At 45.0% G+C, this 17,523-nt stretch overlaps 1 protein-coding gene across 1 annotated transcript in view; it reads right to left on the reverse strand.

The window, feature by feature from the left end:
- The window catches only part of MAGI1 (membrane associated guanylate kinase, WW and PDZ domain containing 1), an 809,094-nt gene that overhangs the window by 152,093 nt on the left and 639,478 nt on the right, over window positions 1-17,523 (reverse strand). The window contains exons 6-7 of the mRNA XM_063940923.1: window positions 11,224-11,306; window positions 5,273-5,311 (exon numbers count right to left, since the gene is read on the reverse strand). Of these exons, the coding sequence (XP_063796993.1) occupies window positions 5,273-5,311; window positions 11,224-11,306 (122 nt within the window). The remainder of the gene's footprint in view (window positions 1-5,272; window positions 5,312-11,223; window positions 11,307-17,523) is intronic.

Below are 17,523 nucleotides of genomic sequence, written 5' to 3' on the forward strand. Positions count from 1 at the left end.
AGACGTGCCCCCACCCGATGGTACTCCCGCAGGGGAGCCCCAGCGTCATGCTGTGGTTTTAGCAGAAGCAGTGGCTGACTTCTGCTCCTGCGAGCCTGAAGGTGTTGCAGGTCGCCTACCTCGTCCCCGCCCTCTTCCTGCAAAGAAAGGGGTACTCTTTGCTATATTGTGCTTGTTGGGCCGAAAGGACTGCATAGTATGAGTGATACCCTTTCCTAGCCGGTGTAGCTGCCGACGGCAGAAATGCTGATTTGCCAGATGTAGTAGTTGATATCATGGCATCCAGCTTGTCTCCAAAGAGGGCCTCACCATTGTAGGGGAGCGCCTCAATATTTCTCTTGGATTCTGCATCAGCATTCCATTGGCGGATCCACAGTGCCCTGCAGGCTGAAATCGCCATAGCGGAGGATCTTGAACCCAGTAAACCAACATCCTTCATAGCCTCAACTAAGTAACCTGCAGAATCTTTGATATGACTTAGAATTAGAAGCATATCATCTTTATCGACAGTGTCTATATTAACAATCAAGTTGTCTGACCATTTTTTCACTGCGTTACCCACCCACGCAGAAGCAATTGTGGACCTGAGTAACGTACCAGTAGCTATATAGATAGACTTTAAAGTCGTCTCTAACTTACGGTCAGCAGGTTCTTTTAATGAAGCTGACCCTGGGGCAGGCAAAATGATTTTCTTCGACAGCCTAGAGACTGAGGTGTCTACCATCGGGAGTGACTCCCACTTGCGCCTGTCTTCCTCAGTGAAAGGGTACGCTACACGTATCCTTCTAGGAATAGTAAACTTCTTTTCTGGGTTAGACCAGGATTCTTCAAAGAATGCATTCAAGTCCTTAGACGGAGGAAAAGTCACCACCTGTTTTTTATTTAATTTAAAATAATATTTTTCCTCAGGTGCAGGTGTTGTGTCGGTAAACTCTAACACCTCTTTTATAGCGACTATCATACACTGAATGCTCTTGGCTAGTTTGGGGTCTCCCCCTCTCAAATCCCCAGTGTCGACCTCAGTGTCGGAATCTGTGTCAGTGTCCCTTTGCATAATCTGCGCCAGAGACCTTTTCTGGGAACAAGAAGGGTCCCGAGTGGATGACGTGGAGGGATCAGCAAACAGTGCATCCTCCACAGACTGTCTCCAATACTTTGTCTGTTGTTCAGACTCAGAGAATTTCTTTGCAAGCTTAGACATATTACTCTGCAACTTTCTCACCCACACAGGCTCATTACTCTCTTGTGCATCTAAAATGGGTTCCTCTAGGGAAGAGCTTTCTCCTGACATGGTACACACTTGTACACACACACCACTCTCACACAGGGGAGCTACTGGGGACAGACTCGCACCAAAGTCTGTCAGAGGGACACAGGGGGATTTGCCAGTCCACACCCCGCGCCCTAGATGTAATTGTATAAAATATACACAACAACAGCGCTTTTTCCAATATTAAGTCTGCAGACCTAATATGCACTCCCCTCCCCCTCTATAACACCCTGGTACTCGTATCAGCGATGTATGAGGAGAAGCAGCGTTCAGGATCAGCACTCTGGCGTTTCTGCAGGAGAAAATGGCGCCCACTGAGTGTTTTGGCAAATCTGAGGAGAAGCCCCGCCCCCTTGAAATGGTGCGATTCTACCTCAGTGAGTGAATTATTTATACTGGCAGGGGTATGTACATCAGCGGCTGCTATGTATGTACTGCTATACCAGTGAGAGTAAGGATTTTTATCATGTCCCACAGAGCGCGCCACCCTCCCCGCGCGCTCTGCACCCTTGTGCTGAGAGACATGCTGCGCAGCGTCACGCGCTGCGCTGGTACCTTTATGCCGCCATGATGACCGGAGGGCCCCTCTCTGCAGGCCTACGGTAAATAAGTCACCAGCCTTCTGACTTCTGGCTTTGTTAGGGGGTGGCGGCAGTGCTGTGGGAGTGAGCAGCAGCCAGGCAAGGGCTGTGCTCAGTACCCTTCAGGAGCTAATGGTGTCCTGTCAGCGGAAGCAGAGCCATTGAACTAATTGAGAAGTTGGTTCCTACTTCCCCCCCTAAGCCCCACGAAGCAGGGAAGCTGTTGCCAGCAGCTTCCCTGTAAAATAAAAAACCTAACAAAGTCTTTTCCAGCAGAACTCTGTAGAGCTTCACTAGTGTGCATCCTGTCTCCCGGGCACATTTTCTAAACTGAGGTCTGGATGAGGGGCATAGAGGGAGGAGCCAGTTCACACTGTTGAAAAGTCTTAATGTGCCGAAGGCTCCTGAGGAACCGTCTATACCCCATGGTTCTAAAATGGACCCCAGCATCCTCTAGGACGTAAGAGAAATAAACATTAATAAAGTAGTGTAAAAAAAGAATAAAAATTAGAGGGAAATTAAAAAAAATTGTAAAAAGCATATGCAGGGCCGTATTTTTGGAAATGTCGCAAAGTGCGGGGCCTGTGGTTGCAAAACAATTGGGGGGAACCACATGCACTATAGTGGTATAGAATTCAACATCGTTCTACTTGGGAGAAAAAAAAGGGGGTTTTGGTACATTTCGGTACTCCAATAAGTGAGAATTGCTTTTCTAAGACCAAACCATAATAGTTGAATAAAATGACATCTTACAAAAATAGACGCTTCCTGACTTATGTTTGTTTTCTGCATCCAAGCAAAATCTGTATTATTTACTAAAATCCTATATCACATATGTACGGCTGTAGCAAAAACATGTCAGAGCTGCAGAAGAAAGCGGAAATCTAATAGACCTAATATTTGCATTAATTACAGAAAAACTGTTTTTATATTACGGCAGAGGATTCATTTGCTTGGGAGCCAGCAGACTGAATTTGTGTTGTTTGGAGACACTGTGCATTTCCTGAGTCAGGTGGTGTGTAGTGTAATCAGACAAAACACACTGTGTAGGCTCCGCTCCAGAAGGGAACCTCATAAAGTGCAATTAGGTTTTATTCTCTCTCTTAGTTCTCTGCATGTAACCTGTATCACTTATGCTCTATCGACTTGAAGAAGGAAAATATTACTAATTCACAGATCTCTATACTTAGACTGTACTAAATATTCTTATTAAACCAATTTATTCAGCAAGCAGTAACATATTTCTCAAACATACAGGAAAACTGTGACCTCAAACTAGGGTCACCACCCACATCTCTGTAAGAATGACCAACCTTTCCTCATTTTCTTTCTACCTCCATAATGACACATTAATATCCCCAGTGACCATCAAACCTTCAAATGAAATAAGATGTCTTAATTTATATTCATTTATTTCGATAAGTTTTACTCATTTTGTGCTATTGTGCTGTCCACTGTAAACACCCCACCATCATACATTAGAAATGATGTCTATATATTGTCTTAAAGGGTGTAATGATGTGTTTGTGTGGTGCGTCTCTCTCATCTAGGCCCCACTGCAAGTGGCACGTTTTTGTCAATGATATTGTATGTGCCTCAGTTGTCTGACTTAGGCCTATTGTAAAGTTGATATTCTTCGGTTTACCAAATTACTGTCTCAGAGGTTTGTGTTTGGTATGGATGTGTGAGTGCTTGCTGTAGATCTTGCAAGTACAACGCAGTTGGGTGTGGTAAAAAATGCATGATAGCACATTTTGAAAAGCCACGGGTTGAGCAAGAGTTAGGGGTACAGTACGATATCCCGACGGACGGGATGCCACGGTCAGCATCCCACCAGCACCTTCTAAAGTACCCTAACCCTCCCTTGTGGGTGCCTAAACCTAACCCTTCCTGGTGGTGCCTAACCATAACCCTCCCGGGTGGTGCCTAACCCCAACCCTCCCTTCCCCGCTGCCTAAACCTAACCCTCCCCTTCTAAGTGCCTAACCCTCCCTCCCTGGTCCATAACCCTAACCTTCCCGGCCCTGCCCCCTAACCTTAACCCCCCTTCTCCTGTCTTAACCTACCCCCCACCCCGGCAGGATGCCAGTGTGTCCAGCTGTCAGGACGATTGTGATGTCGGCTGTCGATATTGTGATGTCGGTATCCCATACGGCTTCTGTATCTAGAAGCCGGGATTGCATCCTCCTTCAGGATCCTTGCGTCGGTATATCGACCGCCGGGATCCCGTCCGTTAGGAAGCCACCTGCTTTCCCCAGTAAGCTATACTAATTGGCATTTTAAGCATGTTAGCCCATACTTGCAAGGAGGGTAGTGGATAGAAACAAGAGTTATGGGCCCTACACACTTATAGATTTCACTAAATGATATGAACGTTCTCGTTCATTAATGAACGAGAACTCGTTCATATTGTTAAGTGTGTAGGCACCGACAATGAATGGTGCCCGGTCGCTTATGCATGCAGGCCAATATGGACAATCTCGTCCATATTAGCATGCACTGTTTTGGAGCCGGGTGGAGTGAAGAAACTTCACTCCCCCCCGCCGCCGGTTCGCCCGCCGGCCGTAGGGCAGCTCAGCGGCAGGTCGGGTAATGTGTAGGGCCCATCAGCGACTCTCCTCAAAAACCTTCACATAAGCTTACAGACAACTTATGCCTTATGAGAAATTGGGCAGCAATTTTAGCCAATTAAAGATAAAAGACTGGAACAGAAGTCTCAAAAAAACAACAACCTGAATCTACATTTGACTTCTGCATTAAAACCTCTTTGAACACTGCAAACATCATTTCAAAACAAAATAATTTATTTGAATGACCCTGGAAAATACTCAACCTTACTAAGTGAAGTGTCTGCATTCTGCGGAGATCATTAAAGGTGTTTCAGTAAGTCCTCAGTGTTACAATGTTGTTAATCCTGTAGGTGGCGCCGAGGGACACAATTACTGTAGCGTTATATATGAAAACTGATATATAAGGAGGATACATGGTGTTGTCTGTGGAACCAGTCAGATGTTTTCTTTATTATAACACAAACATTTGCAATCCTCGTCTTATTTTAAAATAAATCTGTGCAACACCTGTGCTATGAGATCATTTGCAAACTCATTTGGCCTTTTAGTAAGAAATGCCTCCAAATGATCACAAAATGAGACAAACGACAAAATGCACAAACGTGACAAAAGGTAGAATTTAGATGCATGGTCACATGATGCTTTGATCTCCCTTAAATACCATTGCCTCCAAAAACGTGGCACAGACCGTCATTGCATCGAAGCGAAAGATAACTGCTAATCACTACACGCATGTATGTAAAAGGACAGATCATTTTAAACTTGGTTTAGGAGCATAAACAGAAGAAAATCATTTTTGCAGAAGTAAAAAAATAAATAAAAATCATTATAAATAGATAGTGACTATTTACCTAGTTCACTGTCCAGTTCTTCAGTGTGGACCCCTTCTTCTCCAGGGAAAGAGCAGTAAATGAGACAGAAAGATTAAAAGAAAATGAATTCAGATACCAACACCATGTTAGAAATCCCCATCAGAAAAAAAAAATATATATATAATCAATAGTACAGGTTGAAAATGATCTAAACTGGAACACTAACATGGTGACATTTCGGACGTTATTAGGTTTGTGTGCCGAATGCAAATGGTTTTGGTTGAGAATTTAGGCATCAATCATTTAACAAGGAATTTCTCTCTTTTAATGCTTCATTAAAAAAAAAAAATTCTGGCACTGTGAGTATAAAATGTCCCAGATTAGAACAGATCAACCTATAGAAGACAATACAAGTAAAGATATTTTGTGGCACTGGAATTAGACAGGTGTGGTTCATTGGGTCAACCACACTTAGGTCGACAGTGTCTAGGCCGACCACTATTGGTCGACAGTAACTAAGTCGACACCCAAAATAGGTTGACACGAGCATTAGGTTGATATGAGCAAGGTTGACATGACAAAAGGTCGACATGAGTTTTTTTTTTTTTTTTATTTGTGTTGTTTGCTTCATAGAGTGACCGTGAACACCAATTAGTGCACCGTGTTCCCTCACATGGCTCGCGGCTTCCGGCACGGTGCCTCGCTCCGCTGCGCTCGGCACAGGTTACCGTTCCCAATTGTAGCCCATGTGGATCGTAAAGTATGAAAAAGTAAAAAACTGAGAAAAAAAGTGAAAAACTCATGTCAACCTAGTGACGTCGACCTAAAAACAATGTCGACCAATAGTGGTTGACCTAGTGATTGTCGACCTAAGTGTGGTCGACCTAGAGACCGGATACAGAATTAGATTCCCTGGGGAAGATGTAACAAAGCTTGGAGATAGAAAAAGTATATGGGGGGGATGGGGGGCGGCCGCCTTGGACTGCACACCCTAATTCCAAGCATAATGAGAGGTGCCAACACGTTGAGAATTGTAGCTCTATACAGAAGAAAAAAAAATGCAGATGCACACTCTATAATACGTGCCATGGACTTGAACCTTAGTGTTATGGACCCACCAGATGAGGTCACCTGGTCATTGGTTGGTGGGTCCATATATTTGGGCAAAAAATTATGCTAAGAAACTCCACTTTCCTCCATGTTAGATAGAGTTTATTACAATTATTCTGATTAGTAGTACTTGGTACTATTGTGTGTGCCTCTGCAATTTTTGTTTTCTTCTAGATAGATAAAGTACCAACCATTCAGCTCCTAGCTGTCATTTCACAGGCTGTGTTTGAAAAATTACAGTTAGGAGCTGATTGGCCAGTACTTTATTTCTCTCCCAGCATTGATAAATCTCCCCCCAACTGCCTAAAAATCAAAGTCACACGTAGCCGACAGCATGATGTGACCTTGCTTTTGGCTCGAAAAGAAATAAATTGGTAACAAAATAAATAAAACTATTGTTCTATAAAACAATACATTTCAGGGGGAATTTCCAAATGTAACACCAGACAACAGCGAGTGCAAACTCAGCCTATGAGAAAACTCCTCTCAATGTGCAATTAAATGTATGATGTAGGCCTTTGCTATATACCAGGGATGGGGAACCTTCGGCCCTCCAGCTGTTGTTGAACTACACATACCAGCATGCCTTGCTATTTGGCCATGCGAAAACTGTTGCAGGGCATGCTGGCATATGTAGTTCAACAACAGCTGAAGGGCTGAAGGTTCCCCATCCCTGCTATATACAATACAATCAATGGTGGTTTGTTATATTATTATTATTATTATTATTATTATTACCAGTTATTTATATAGCGCACACATATTCCGCAGCGCTTTACAGAGAATATTTAGCCATTCACATCAGTCCCTGCCCCAGTGGAGCTTACAATCTATATTCCCTAACACATGTACATGGGCACACATTCATACTAGGGTTAATTTTTGTTGGGATCCAATTGACCTACCAGTATATTTTTGGATTGTGGGAGGAAACCGGAGAACCCAGAGGAAACCCACGCAAGTACGGGGAGAATATACAAACTCCGCACAGGTAGAGCCATGGTGGGAATCGAACCCATGACCTCAGTGCTGTGAGGCAGTAATGCTAACCATTACACCATCCGTACTGCCCCATTTATAAATAGTATTTTCTTTTTTTTATTCAAAACTGCCACATTTTTTATTTATATATTTAGAGAGACACATGTTTGATTGCACACTATGGGAGAGCAATATGGAAATGTGTTAGTAAAACTAAATATGTGTAGAGTTCTGACATACTGGGCTCAGTGTACAGTGAAAGCAGCCTCAATAACATGGCTGATTAGGAGCCAGGTTTATAGGACATACCTAGATAAACAGCACAGATGAACTACATAAGTAGCGCTTAGTGCTCCCCTATCTTGCGCTCTTCTACAGGAGCTGCAGGTACAATTCATTTATGGGCGCATCCAGCACATACTTTACTGTAGGGGCAAGTGTGAGTAGCTATCAGAGGGTGTATTTACCATTTCATGCCACTAGAGGCACTGCTACTTTTCTGTTCATGTTTAGGAGCTGGGGCCTATGTATCAAGCGTTTAAGTTTGGCCCCATTAATCATGCAGAAACAGCAATTAACGGGTTATTTATGTTTCCTTCATAGCTATCAATTGTCTACTGCAGGTGTAATTACCAATATCTCCTGCACTCATGTTAAAATCTCAGTATACTGCTGTCCGTATATAATTATTACATTTATCAAACTCAGAAAAAAAATGTTGTTTTCAGATGACGTTAAGCTAGGCACATACAGAAGCAATGTTGGGCAGATTTGCCGGTCGTAACGACAAGTCCCCTACATCGGTCAGTGTTCTACGGATGATTGCGGGCTCCCGTGGTTGCTAGCGACGGATGCTAGATTTGATGCGATGTGTATCAAACCTAGCAATATCACAAGTGACTTTGTTTATGCTTATGAAGGACAGTACATGACTGTTCCGTCCTTCAGAAAACTCATTCCAGTTTGTACACAGAATCTGGCCTCAAGGGCATTCGTTCCGATGTCGGAACAAATGCCCGTCGCTCCAGTGTCTACCCAGCTATAGTAAGTACTTTCCAATGGAAAGAGCTGATGAAGTGCGATCATTCCACTCCCCCAGGTTCTTTTCATGCAAGTGTGGGGACAATGTCCCCGTTGTAAAGGCCTTGATTAGTTACCCCAAAAAATAATTCCTCAGGCCTGTGATGTGCAATTATATTTTTGGAGGCCGATAATTAATGTGCGCCCTTTATACCAACCTACTGAATGTATGAGCTGCTTTCTAGCTAATACTGGGCGAATCAGCAGGGACATATTCAATCAAGCAGTCCACGGGGTGTATTCAATTATAGTCGGAACTGCCGTCTTGTCGGAAAGACGTCAGTTTCCCACTTTTTTAGGTCGAAACGTGAGTCGACCTATTAAATGGGGCTGCCGTTTTTCCAACAGGTCAGCAATTCCGACTTGTCAGAAAACACGTAGATCGGTGGATTAGCAGCGGATCCACGTGTTTTGTTGGATTTAGCGGCCAAATCCGACACGGTTTTAACTCCGTTTCCGACAATGTCAATATGACTTTGAATACACCGTTATGTTGTTGGTTCCTTGTGGCTATAACTATGTACAGTGCGCAAAACGTATGCCTCCAAATTAAGATTTAATTAACTCAGGTTTACTATTAAATTAGAATTTTTTTTTTAATACAAAATACCCCAGACCTACATTTTATACTTCGCAATTATAAATATCAAAAAAATAAAAGCAGAACCAGGTAGAAGGTATATTTTTTATTAAATACCATTTGTTTTATTTTTTATTGCATACCACTTGTTTTCTCTCCTGCAGACCTAACTCCTTCAAATCAAGTTACATTCAGTGCTACCAAACCACCTACGCCTATCAAATAGCTTAGTACATTCCCCTTGCAGAACGTAAACAGATCAAAATAAAAAGCAAAGCTGTTCTGTGTTTGTTGAGCTGTCAGTCTGTTCTCCGTGTTACAACAGGGGGTTGATTAGCAGAACACAAACACATTTTACAGTCAGACCTGCATTCGGAATCTAGTAGTTTAGACCGTAGTATTGGGCTATTTTCATTCGCCTTTCAGATACAGTTGATATTACTGCAGAGGCCCAGGTTTGGAAGGTTAAACTAATATTAATAATGCAGCATATCAATTAACTAAGAATTAGAGAGATTCATATTACCGTATACAAGGAATTTATATCAGATGTCCTAAATACATTTTTAATCTATTTTTAATCGTTAATCCGATTAATACAGCGAGTAGAGGATATCAATCACAACGACAAGGATCAAACTTCTGATAAGAGATTAGAAGAATCACTAAGTTCTTTCATTCAAAAGGAATTCTAACCTCAAAAAGGAAAGTATGCCAAATACAAAGGGAAGCAAATGCTGGGCACACTGTACTGTAGGTTCTATCTTCACTATGATTGCTATAGATGACTTACGTTATGTCTGTCTCCATTATGGCTGTTTCACTGCCATCTTCAAGCTATCGATGCCTTGGCATGCCCTCTATATTGTTATACTGGGCTCCCAATTATACCCTCCACCTGCTACTAGGTCACCCCCTCAACCAGCTGTATTGTGAGATTATTAAACAACTAGTTACCAGTCCGTCAAAATGACAGAACATAACAGTGATGTCAGCGCCAGCGACTGTGCGCGCCCAAACTAAGCAACACTTACATTGCTACGCTGGGCGCCATATAGTGGCCGCTGGAACCCAAAACATTTGAACCCCCCCCCCCCCCCCCCCCCCATAGAGGTGAGAAGCAGCGTTAGCTTTTTATTATACAGGATAATTAGATAGACAGGTTGACACTCAATGGAGAATCCAATGAGTCTGATGGAGACAAAAACAGTGGCTCCGCAGTTGACAGCTCTGCTAGCAGACTTACTAACACTTTGCGGAATGCTAGGTAAAATCCTGCAACAGAATTATTATTGTATATGTATCTCATTGTGCCTCCCAACCGACCTCAGAAAATGTGAAGCTTGCACAGAAATGGGGGTGTTTCATTCAAAACTGGCTGCTTGGGGGGGGGGGGGAGAGAATATAGTGGGGTTTGCGTTGGGTGGAACAGGTGGGCATATTTTGTCTCTATTTTACATGTCAAAATGCAGAGATCTATGCCTTAATTTCATGTATACACTAAATCAAAGAATAAGATGAGTATTGTGCCTTTAAAGGGAAGCTGAGAACAACTATTTTAAGGGGGATTTCGGATGAAACCACCGGAGGCCCTGCAACAATTTGAAAACTGAATTATTTACAATTCTATGTGAATTTCTAATTCTTTATAACAGAATCTAGGTTTTAATCACACATTCTGAACAAACCCTGTGACACCAAACCACCTTCACTCCCTAAAACTGCTATATAAATTAATCTGTTTATCCCAATATAACACCTCGAACCTTTCCCATTTATGGAAGGATAGATCTTAGTAGTTATTGGCAAGAGGCCGCCACCTGTGATCCCCGGCTCGCTACCCTATGGGGTAGCGAGCACTGTTGTGCGAGATCTCTCTTCCGCAAAGTGTGGCGGGTGTCGCACAGATTCGTAAGGGTGAACAAGTCGCCCATAACTGAATTACCCTTTAAATATTAAATAACCCTGCACCTACGTATTCTAGTGTTTAGCAACATGTGCAGCTGTGTGTAGTAAGCGGTGTTCTGTGATCATCTGTACAATAAAGTTTGCCATTTCAAAATACAAGAGTCATTTAAACATAAATAAATGTTTCTTTTCTACACATTAGAAAACTCTAAACATATCATATACTTATGACGAATCAAACAAACTGGGGTGCATAAATTATTATTTTTCACGCTGGCACAAAATCCTAAATATGTCTTAATTGTATCTATTCCTATGCAGATTGCCTTACCATCATCTTCACATTCTTCCAGAGGCTTCTGCTGTTTGTTCAGGCACCGTGGGTCTAACCAAGACGTTGTTTTCGTGTTGTGGCTAAAATAAATGAAATAAAGTGATTTAGGAAACAACGGACATCAAGGGAAAAATGTTTAGAAATATAGTTTCTAACTAGTCATTGTGGATCCCTCTGTGGAGGTGATCCCTTATGGCTGTAAATGTTTACCAAGCACACGCCAACTGATACGGTCTATTGATGTTCCTGAGAATAATATTTACATAAATTGGAAATTGTAACATCAATGCTCACAGATTATACAACCTAAAGTCCATCTTAGCTGGTCCTGCTACTGTACACTGTTCCCTGTTGCTACCTGACAAATGACTAACTTCAGGATACCTCACTGATCTGGGCAGTGTGCAGGGGCGGACTTAGTGGTCAGACCAACCCTTAGGCACAATTATTATTGGGCGCCTGCTCCCATCACCCCGGAATACTGGCGAGCCTCATCCTGTTACCTGCTTTTTTGGTCATTTGTGGTGGTCTATTGTGGGTTAAGAACGTCCTCTTTGGGGATCCCGGGTTGCACATGCAAACACGGCTGAGACTCTCCCTGATACAAACCAAATCTTTCCCAGCTCCTGGATTGCACATGCACCTGCTCCTGAGACTCACACTGATGCATCATGGGGGATGTAGTCTTTTGTTCTGTGTCTAAATAGCCACGGCTGAATAGGGGGGATGGAAAGCTCTAATACAGAGGGACTGCTGTGCTCCCTTTACATGCAAAAAATAAGAATTTACTTACCGATAATTATATTTCTCATAGTCCGTAGTGGATGCTGGGGACTCCGTAAGGACCATGGGGAATAGCGGCTCCGCAGGAGACTGGGCACATCTAAAGAAAGCTTTAGGACTATCTGGTGTGCACTGGCTCCTCCCCCTATGACCCTCCTCCAAGCCTCAGTTAGGATACTGTGCCCGGACGAGCGTACACAATAAGGAAGGATTTTGAATCCCGGGTAAGACTCATACCAGCCACACCAATCACACCGTATAACCTGTGATCTGAACCCAGTTAACAGCATGATAACAGAGGAGCCTCTGAAAGATGGCTCACAACAATAATAACCCGATTTTTGTAACAATAACTATGTACAAGTATTGCAGACAATCCGCACTTGGGATGGGCGCCCAGCATCCACTACGGACTATGAGAAATAGAATTATCGGTAAGTAAATTCTTATTTTCTCTAACGTCCTAAGTGGATGCTGGGGACTCCGTAAGGACCATGGGGATTATACCAAAGCTCCCAAACGGGCGGGAGAGTGCGGATGACTCTGCAGCACCAAATGAGAGAACTCCAGGTCCTCCTCAGCCAGGATATCAATTTTGTAGAATTTTACAAACGTATTTGCTCCTGACCAATTAGCTGCTCGGCAAAGTTGTAAAGCCGAGACCCCTCGGGCAGCCGCCCAAGATGAGCCCACCTTCCTTGTGGAGTGGGCATTTACAGATTTTTGGCTGTGGCAGGCCTGCCACAGAATGTGCAAGCTGAATTGTACTACAAATCCAACGAGCAATAGTCTGCTTAGAAGCAGGAGCACCCAGCTTGTTGGGTGCACACAGGATAAACAGCGAGTCAGATTTCCTGACTCCAGCCGTCCTGGAAACATATATTTTCAGGGCACTGACAACGTCTAGCAACTTGGAGGCCTCCAAGTCCCTAGTAGCCGCAGGCACCACCAATAGGTTGGTTCAGGTGAGACGCTGAAACCACCTTGGGGAGAAACTGAGGACGAGTCCTCAATTCCGCCCTGTCCGAATGGAAAATCAGATAAGGGCTTTTTCAGGATAAAGCCGCCAATTCTGACACGCGCCTGGCCCAGGCCAGGGCCAACAGCATGACCACTTTCCATGTGAGATATTTTAACTCCACAGATTTAAGTGGTTCAAACCAATGTGACTTTTGGAACCCAAAACTACATTGAGATCCCAAAGTGCCACTGGAGGCACAAAAGGAGGCTGTATATGCAGTACCCCTTTTACAAACGTCTGAACTTCAGGGACTGAAGCTAGTTCTTTTTGGAAGAAAATTGACAGGGCCGAAATTTGAACCTTAATGGACCCCAATTTCAGGCCCATAGACACTCCTGTTTGCAGGAAATGTAGGAATCGACCCAGTTGAATTTCCTCCGTCGGGCCTTACTGGCCTCGCACCACGCAACATATTTTCGCCAATTGCGGTGATAATGTTTTTGCGGTTACATCCTTCCTGGCTTTGATCAGGATAGGGATGACTTCATCCGGAATGCCTTTTTTCCTTCAGGATCCGGCGTTCAACCGCCATGCCGTCAAACGCAGCCGCGGTAAGTCTTGGAACAGACAGGGTCCTTGCTGGAGCAGGTCCCTTCTTAGAGGTAGAGGCCACGGATCCTCCGTGAGCATCTCTTGAAGTTCCGGTTACCAAGTCCTTCTTGGCCAATCCGGAACCACAAATATAGTGCTTACTCCTCTCCATCTTATCAATCTCAGTACCTTGGGTATGAGAGGCAGAGGAGGGAACACATACCCTGACTGGTACACCCACGGTGTTACCAGAGCGTCTACAGCTTATTGCCTGAGGGTCCCTGGACCTGGCGCAATACCTGTCGAGTTTTTAATCATGTGGAAGACTTCTGTGTGAAGTCCCCACTCTCCCGGGTGGAGGTCGTGCTGAGGAAGTCTGCTTCCCAGTTGTCCACTCCCGGAATGAATACTGCTGACAGTGCTATCACATGATTTTCCGCCCAGCGAAGAATCCTTGCAGCTTCTGCCATTGCCCTCCTGCTTCTTGTGCCACCCTGTCTGTTTACGTGGGTGACTGCCGTGATGTTGTCCGACTGGATCAACACCGGCTGACCTTGAAGCAGAGGTCTTGCTAAGCTTAGAGCATTGTAAATGTCCCTTAGCTTCAGGATATTTGTGTGAAGTGATGTCTCCAGGCTTGACCATAAGCCCTGGATATTCCTTCCCTGTGTGACTGCTCCCCAGCCTCGCAGGCTGGCATCCGTGGTCACCAGGACCCAGTCCTGAATGCCTAATCTGCGGCCCTCTAGAAGATGAGCACTCTGCAACCACCACAGGAGGGACACCCTTGTCCTTGGTGACAGGGTTATCCGCTGATGCATCTGAAGATGCGATCCGGACCATTTGTCCAGCAGGTCCCACTGGAAAGTTCTTGCGTGGAATCTGCCGAATGGGATTGCTTCGTAGGAAGCCCCCATTTTACCCAGAACCCTTGTGCATTGATGCACTGAGACTTGGCTCGGTTTTAGGAGGTTCCTGACTAGCTCGGATAACTCCCTGGCTTTCTCCTCCGGGAGAAACACCTTTTTCTGGACTGTGTCCAGGATCATCCCTAGGAACAGAAGACACGTCGTCGGAACCAGGTGCGATTTTGGAATATTGAGAATCCAATCGTGCTGCCGCAACACTACCTGAGATAGTGCTACACCGACCTCCAACTGTTCCCTGGATCTTACCCTTATCAGGGAATTGTCCAAGGAAGGGATAACTAAAATTCACTTCCTTCGAAGGAATATCATCATTTCGGCCATTACCTTGGTAAAGACCCGGGGTGCCGTGTACCATCCATACGGCAGCGTCTGAACTGATAGTGACAGTTCTGTACCATAAACCTGAGGTACCCTTGGTGAGAAGGGTAAATTTTGACATGAAGGTAAGCATCCTTGATGTCCCGAGACATCATGTAGTCCCCTTCTTCCAGGTTCGCAATCACTGCTCTGAGTGACTCAATCTTGAATTTGAACCTCTGTATGTAAGTGTTCAAAGATTTTAGATTTAGAATCGGTCTCACCGAGCCGTCCGGCTTCGGTACCACAACAGTGTGGAATAATACCCCGTTCCCTGTTGCAGGAGGGGTATCTTGATTATCACCTGCTGGGAATACAGCTTGTGAATGGCTTCCAAAACTGTCTCCCTGTCAGAAGGAGACGTCGGTAAAGCCGACATTAGGAAACGGCGAGGGGGAGACGTCTCGAATTCTAATTTGTACCCCTGAGATATCACCTGAAGGATCCAGGGGTCTACTTGCGAGTGAGCCCACTGCGCGCTGAAATTCATTGAGACGGGCCCCCCACCATGCCTGATTCTGCTTGTAAAGCCCCAGCGTATACTGAGGGCTTGGCAGAGGCGGGAGAGGGTTTCTGTTCCTGGGAACTGGCTGATTTCTGCAGCCTTTTTCCTCTCCCTCTGTCACGGGGCAGAAATGAGGAACCTTTTGCCCGCTTGTCCACGAAAAGACTGCGCCTGATAATACGGCGTCTTCTCATGTTGAGAGGCGACCTGGGGTACAAACGTGGAATTCCCAGCTGTTGCCGTGGCCACCAGGTCTGAAAGACCGACCCCAAATAACTCCTCCCTTAATAAAGCAATACTTCCAAATGCCGTTTGGAATACGCATCACCTGACCACTGACGTGTCCATAACCCTCTACTGGTAGAAATGGACAACGCGCTTAGACTTGATGCCAGTCGGCAAATATTCCGCTGTGCATCACGCATATATAAAAATGCATCTTTTAAATGCTCTATAGGCAAAAATATACTGTCCCTATCTAGGGTATCAATATTTTCAGTCAGGGAATCCGACCACGCCAACCCAGCACTGCACATCCAGGCTGAGGCGATTGCTGGTCGCAGTATAACACCAGTATGTGTGTAAATACCTTTTAGGATACCCTCCTGCTTTCTATCAGCAGGATCCTTAAGGGCGGCCATCTCAGGCGAAGGTAGGGCCCTTACAAGCGTGTGAGCGCTTTATCCCCCCTAGGGGGTGTTTCCCAACGCACCCTAACCTCTGGCGGGAAAGGATATAATGCCAATAACATTTTAGAAATTATCCGTTGTTATCGGGGGAAACCCACGCATCATCACACACCTCATTTAATTTCTCAGATTCAGGAAAACTACAGGTAGTTTTTCCTCACCGAACATAATACCCCTTTTTTTTTGGTGGTACTCGTATTATCAGAAATGTGTAAAACATTTTTCATTGCCTCAATCATGTAACGTGTGGTCCTACTGGAAGTCACATTCGTCTCTTCACCGTCGACACTGGAGTCAGTATCCGTGTCGGCGTCTATATCTGCCATCTGAGGTAACGGGCGCTTTAGAGCCCCTGACGGCCTATGAGACGTCTGGACAGGCACAAGCTGAGTAGCCGGCTGTCTCATGTCAACCACTGTCTTTTATACAGAGCTGACACTGTCACGTAATTCCTTCCAACAGTTCATCCACTCAGGTGTCGACCCCCTAGGGGGTGACATCACTATTACAGGCAATCTGCTCCGTCTCCACATCATTTTTCTCCTCATACATGTCGACACAAAAGTACCGACATACAGCACAAACACAGGGAATGCTCTGATCGAGGACAGGACCCCACTAGCCCTTTGGGGAGACAGAGGGAGAGTTTGCCAGCACACACCAGAGCGCTATATATATACAGGGATAACCTTATATAAGTGTTTTTCCCCTTATAGCTGCTGTATAGTTAATACTGCGCCCAATTAGTGCCCCCCTCTCTTTTTTTAACCCTTTCTGTAGTGTAGTGACTGCAGGGGAGAGACAGGGAGCTTCCCTCCAACGGAGCTGTGAGGGAAAACGGCGCCAGTGTGCTGAGGAGATAGGCTCCGCCCCTTTTTCGCTGACTTTTCTCCTGCTTTTTTATGGTTTCTGGCAGGGGTTAAATGCATCCATATAGCCCAGGAGCTATATGTGATGCATTTTTTTTTGCCATCCAAGGTGTTTTTATTGCGTCTCAGGGCGCCCCCCCCCCCAGCGCCCTGCACCCTCAGTGACCGAAGTGTGAAGTGTGCTGAGAGCAATGGCGCACAGCTGCAGTGCTGTGCGCTACCTTGTTGAAGACAGGACGTCTTCTGCCGCCGATTTTCCGGACCTCTTCTGCCTTCTGGCTCTGTAAGGGGGCCGGCGGCGCGGCACTTGGACCCATCCAAGCTGGGCCTGTGATCGTCCCTCTGGAGCTAATGTCCAGTAGCCTAAGAAGCCCAATCCACTCTGCACGCAGGTGAGTTCGCTTCTTCTCCCCTTAGTCCCTCGATGCAGTGAGCCTGTTGCCAGCAGGTCTCACTGAAAATAAAAAACCTAATCTAAAACTTTCACTAAGAAGCTCAGGAGAGCCCCTAGTGTGCACCCTTCTCGTTCGGGCACAGAGATCTAACTGAGGCTTGGAGGAGGGTCATAGGGGGAGGAGCCAGTGCACACCAGATAGTCCTAAAGCTTTCTTTA

This window comes from Pseudophryne corroboree, chromosome 9 (assembly GCF_028390025.1).
Source record: "Pseudophryne corroboree isolate aPseCor3 chromosome 9, aPseCor3.hap2, whole genome shotgun sequence".
In the NCBI taxonomy this organism is placed as follows: Eukaryota; Metazoa; Chordata; class Amphibia; order Anura; family Myobatrachidae; genus Pseudophryne; species Pseudophryne corroboree.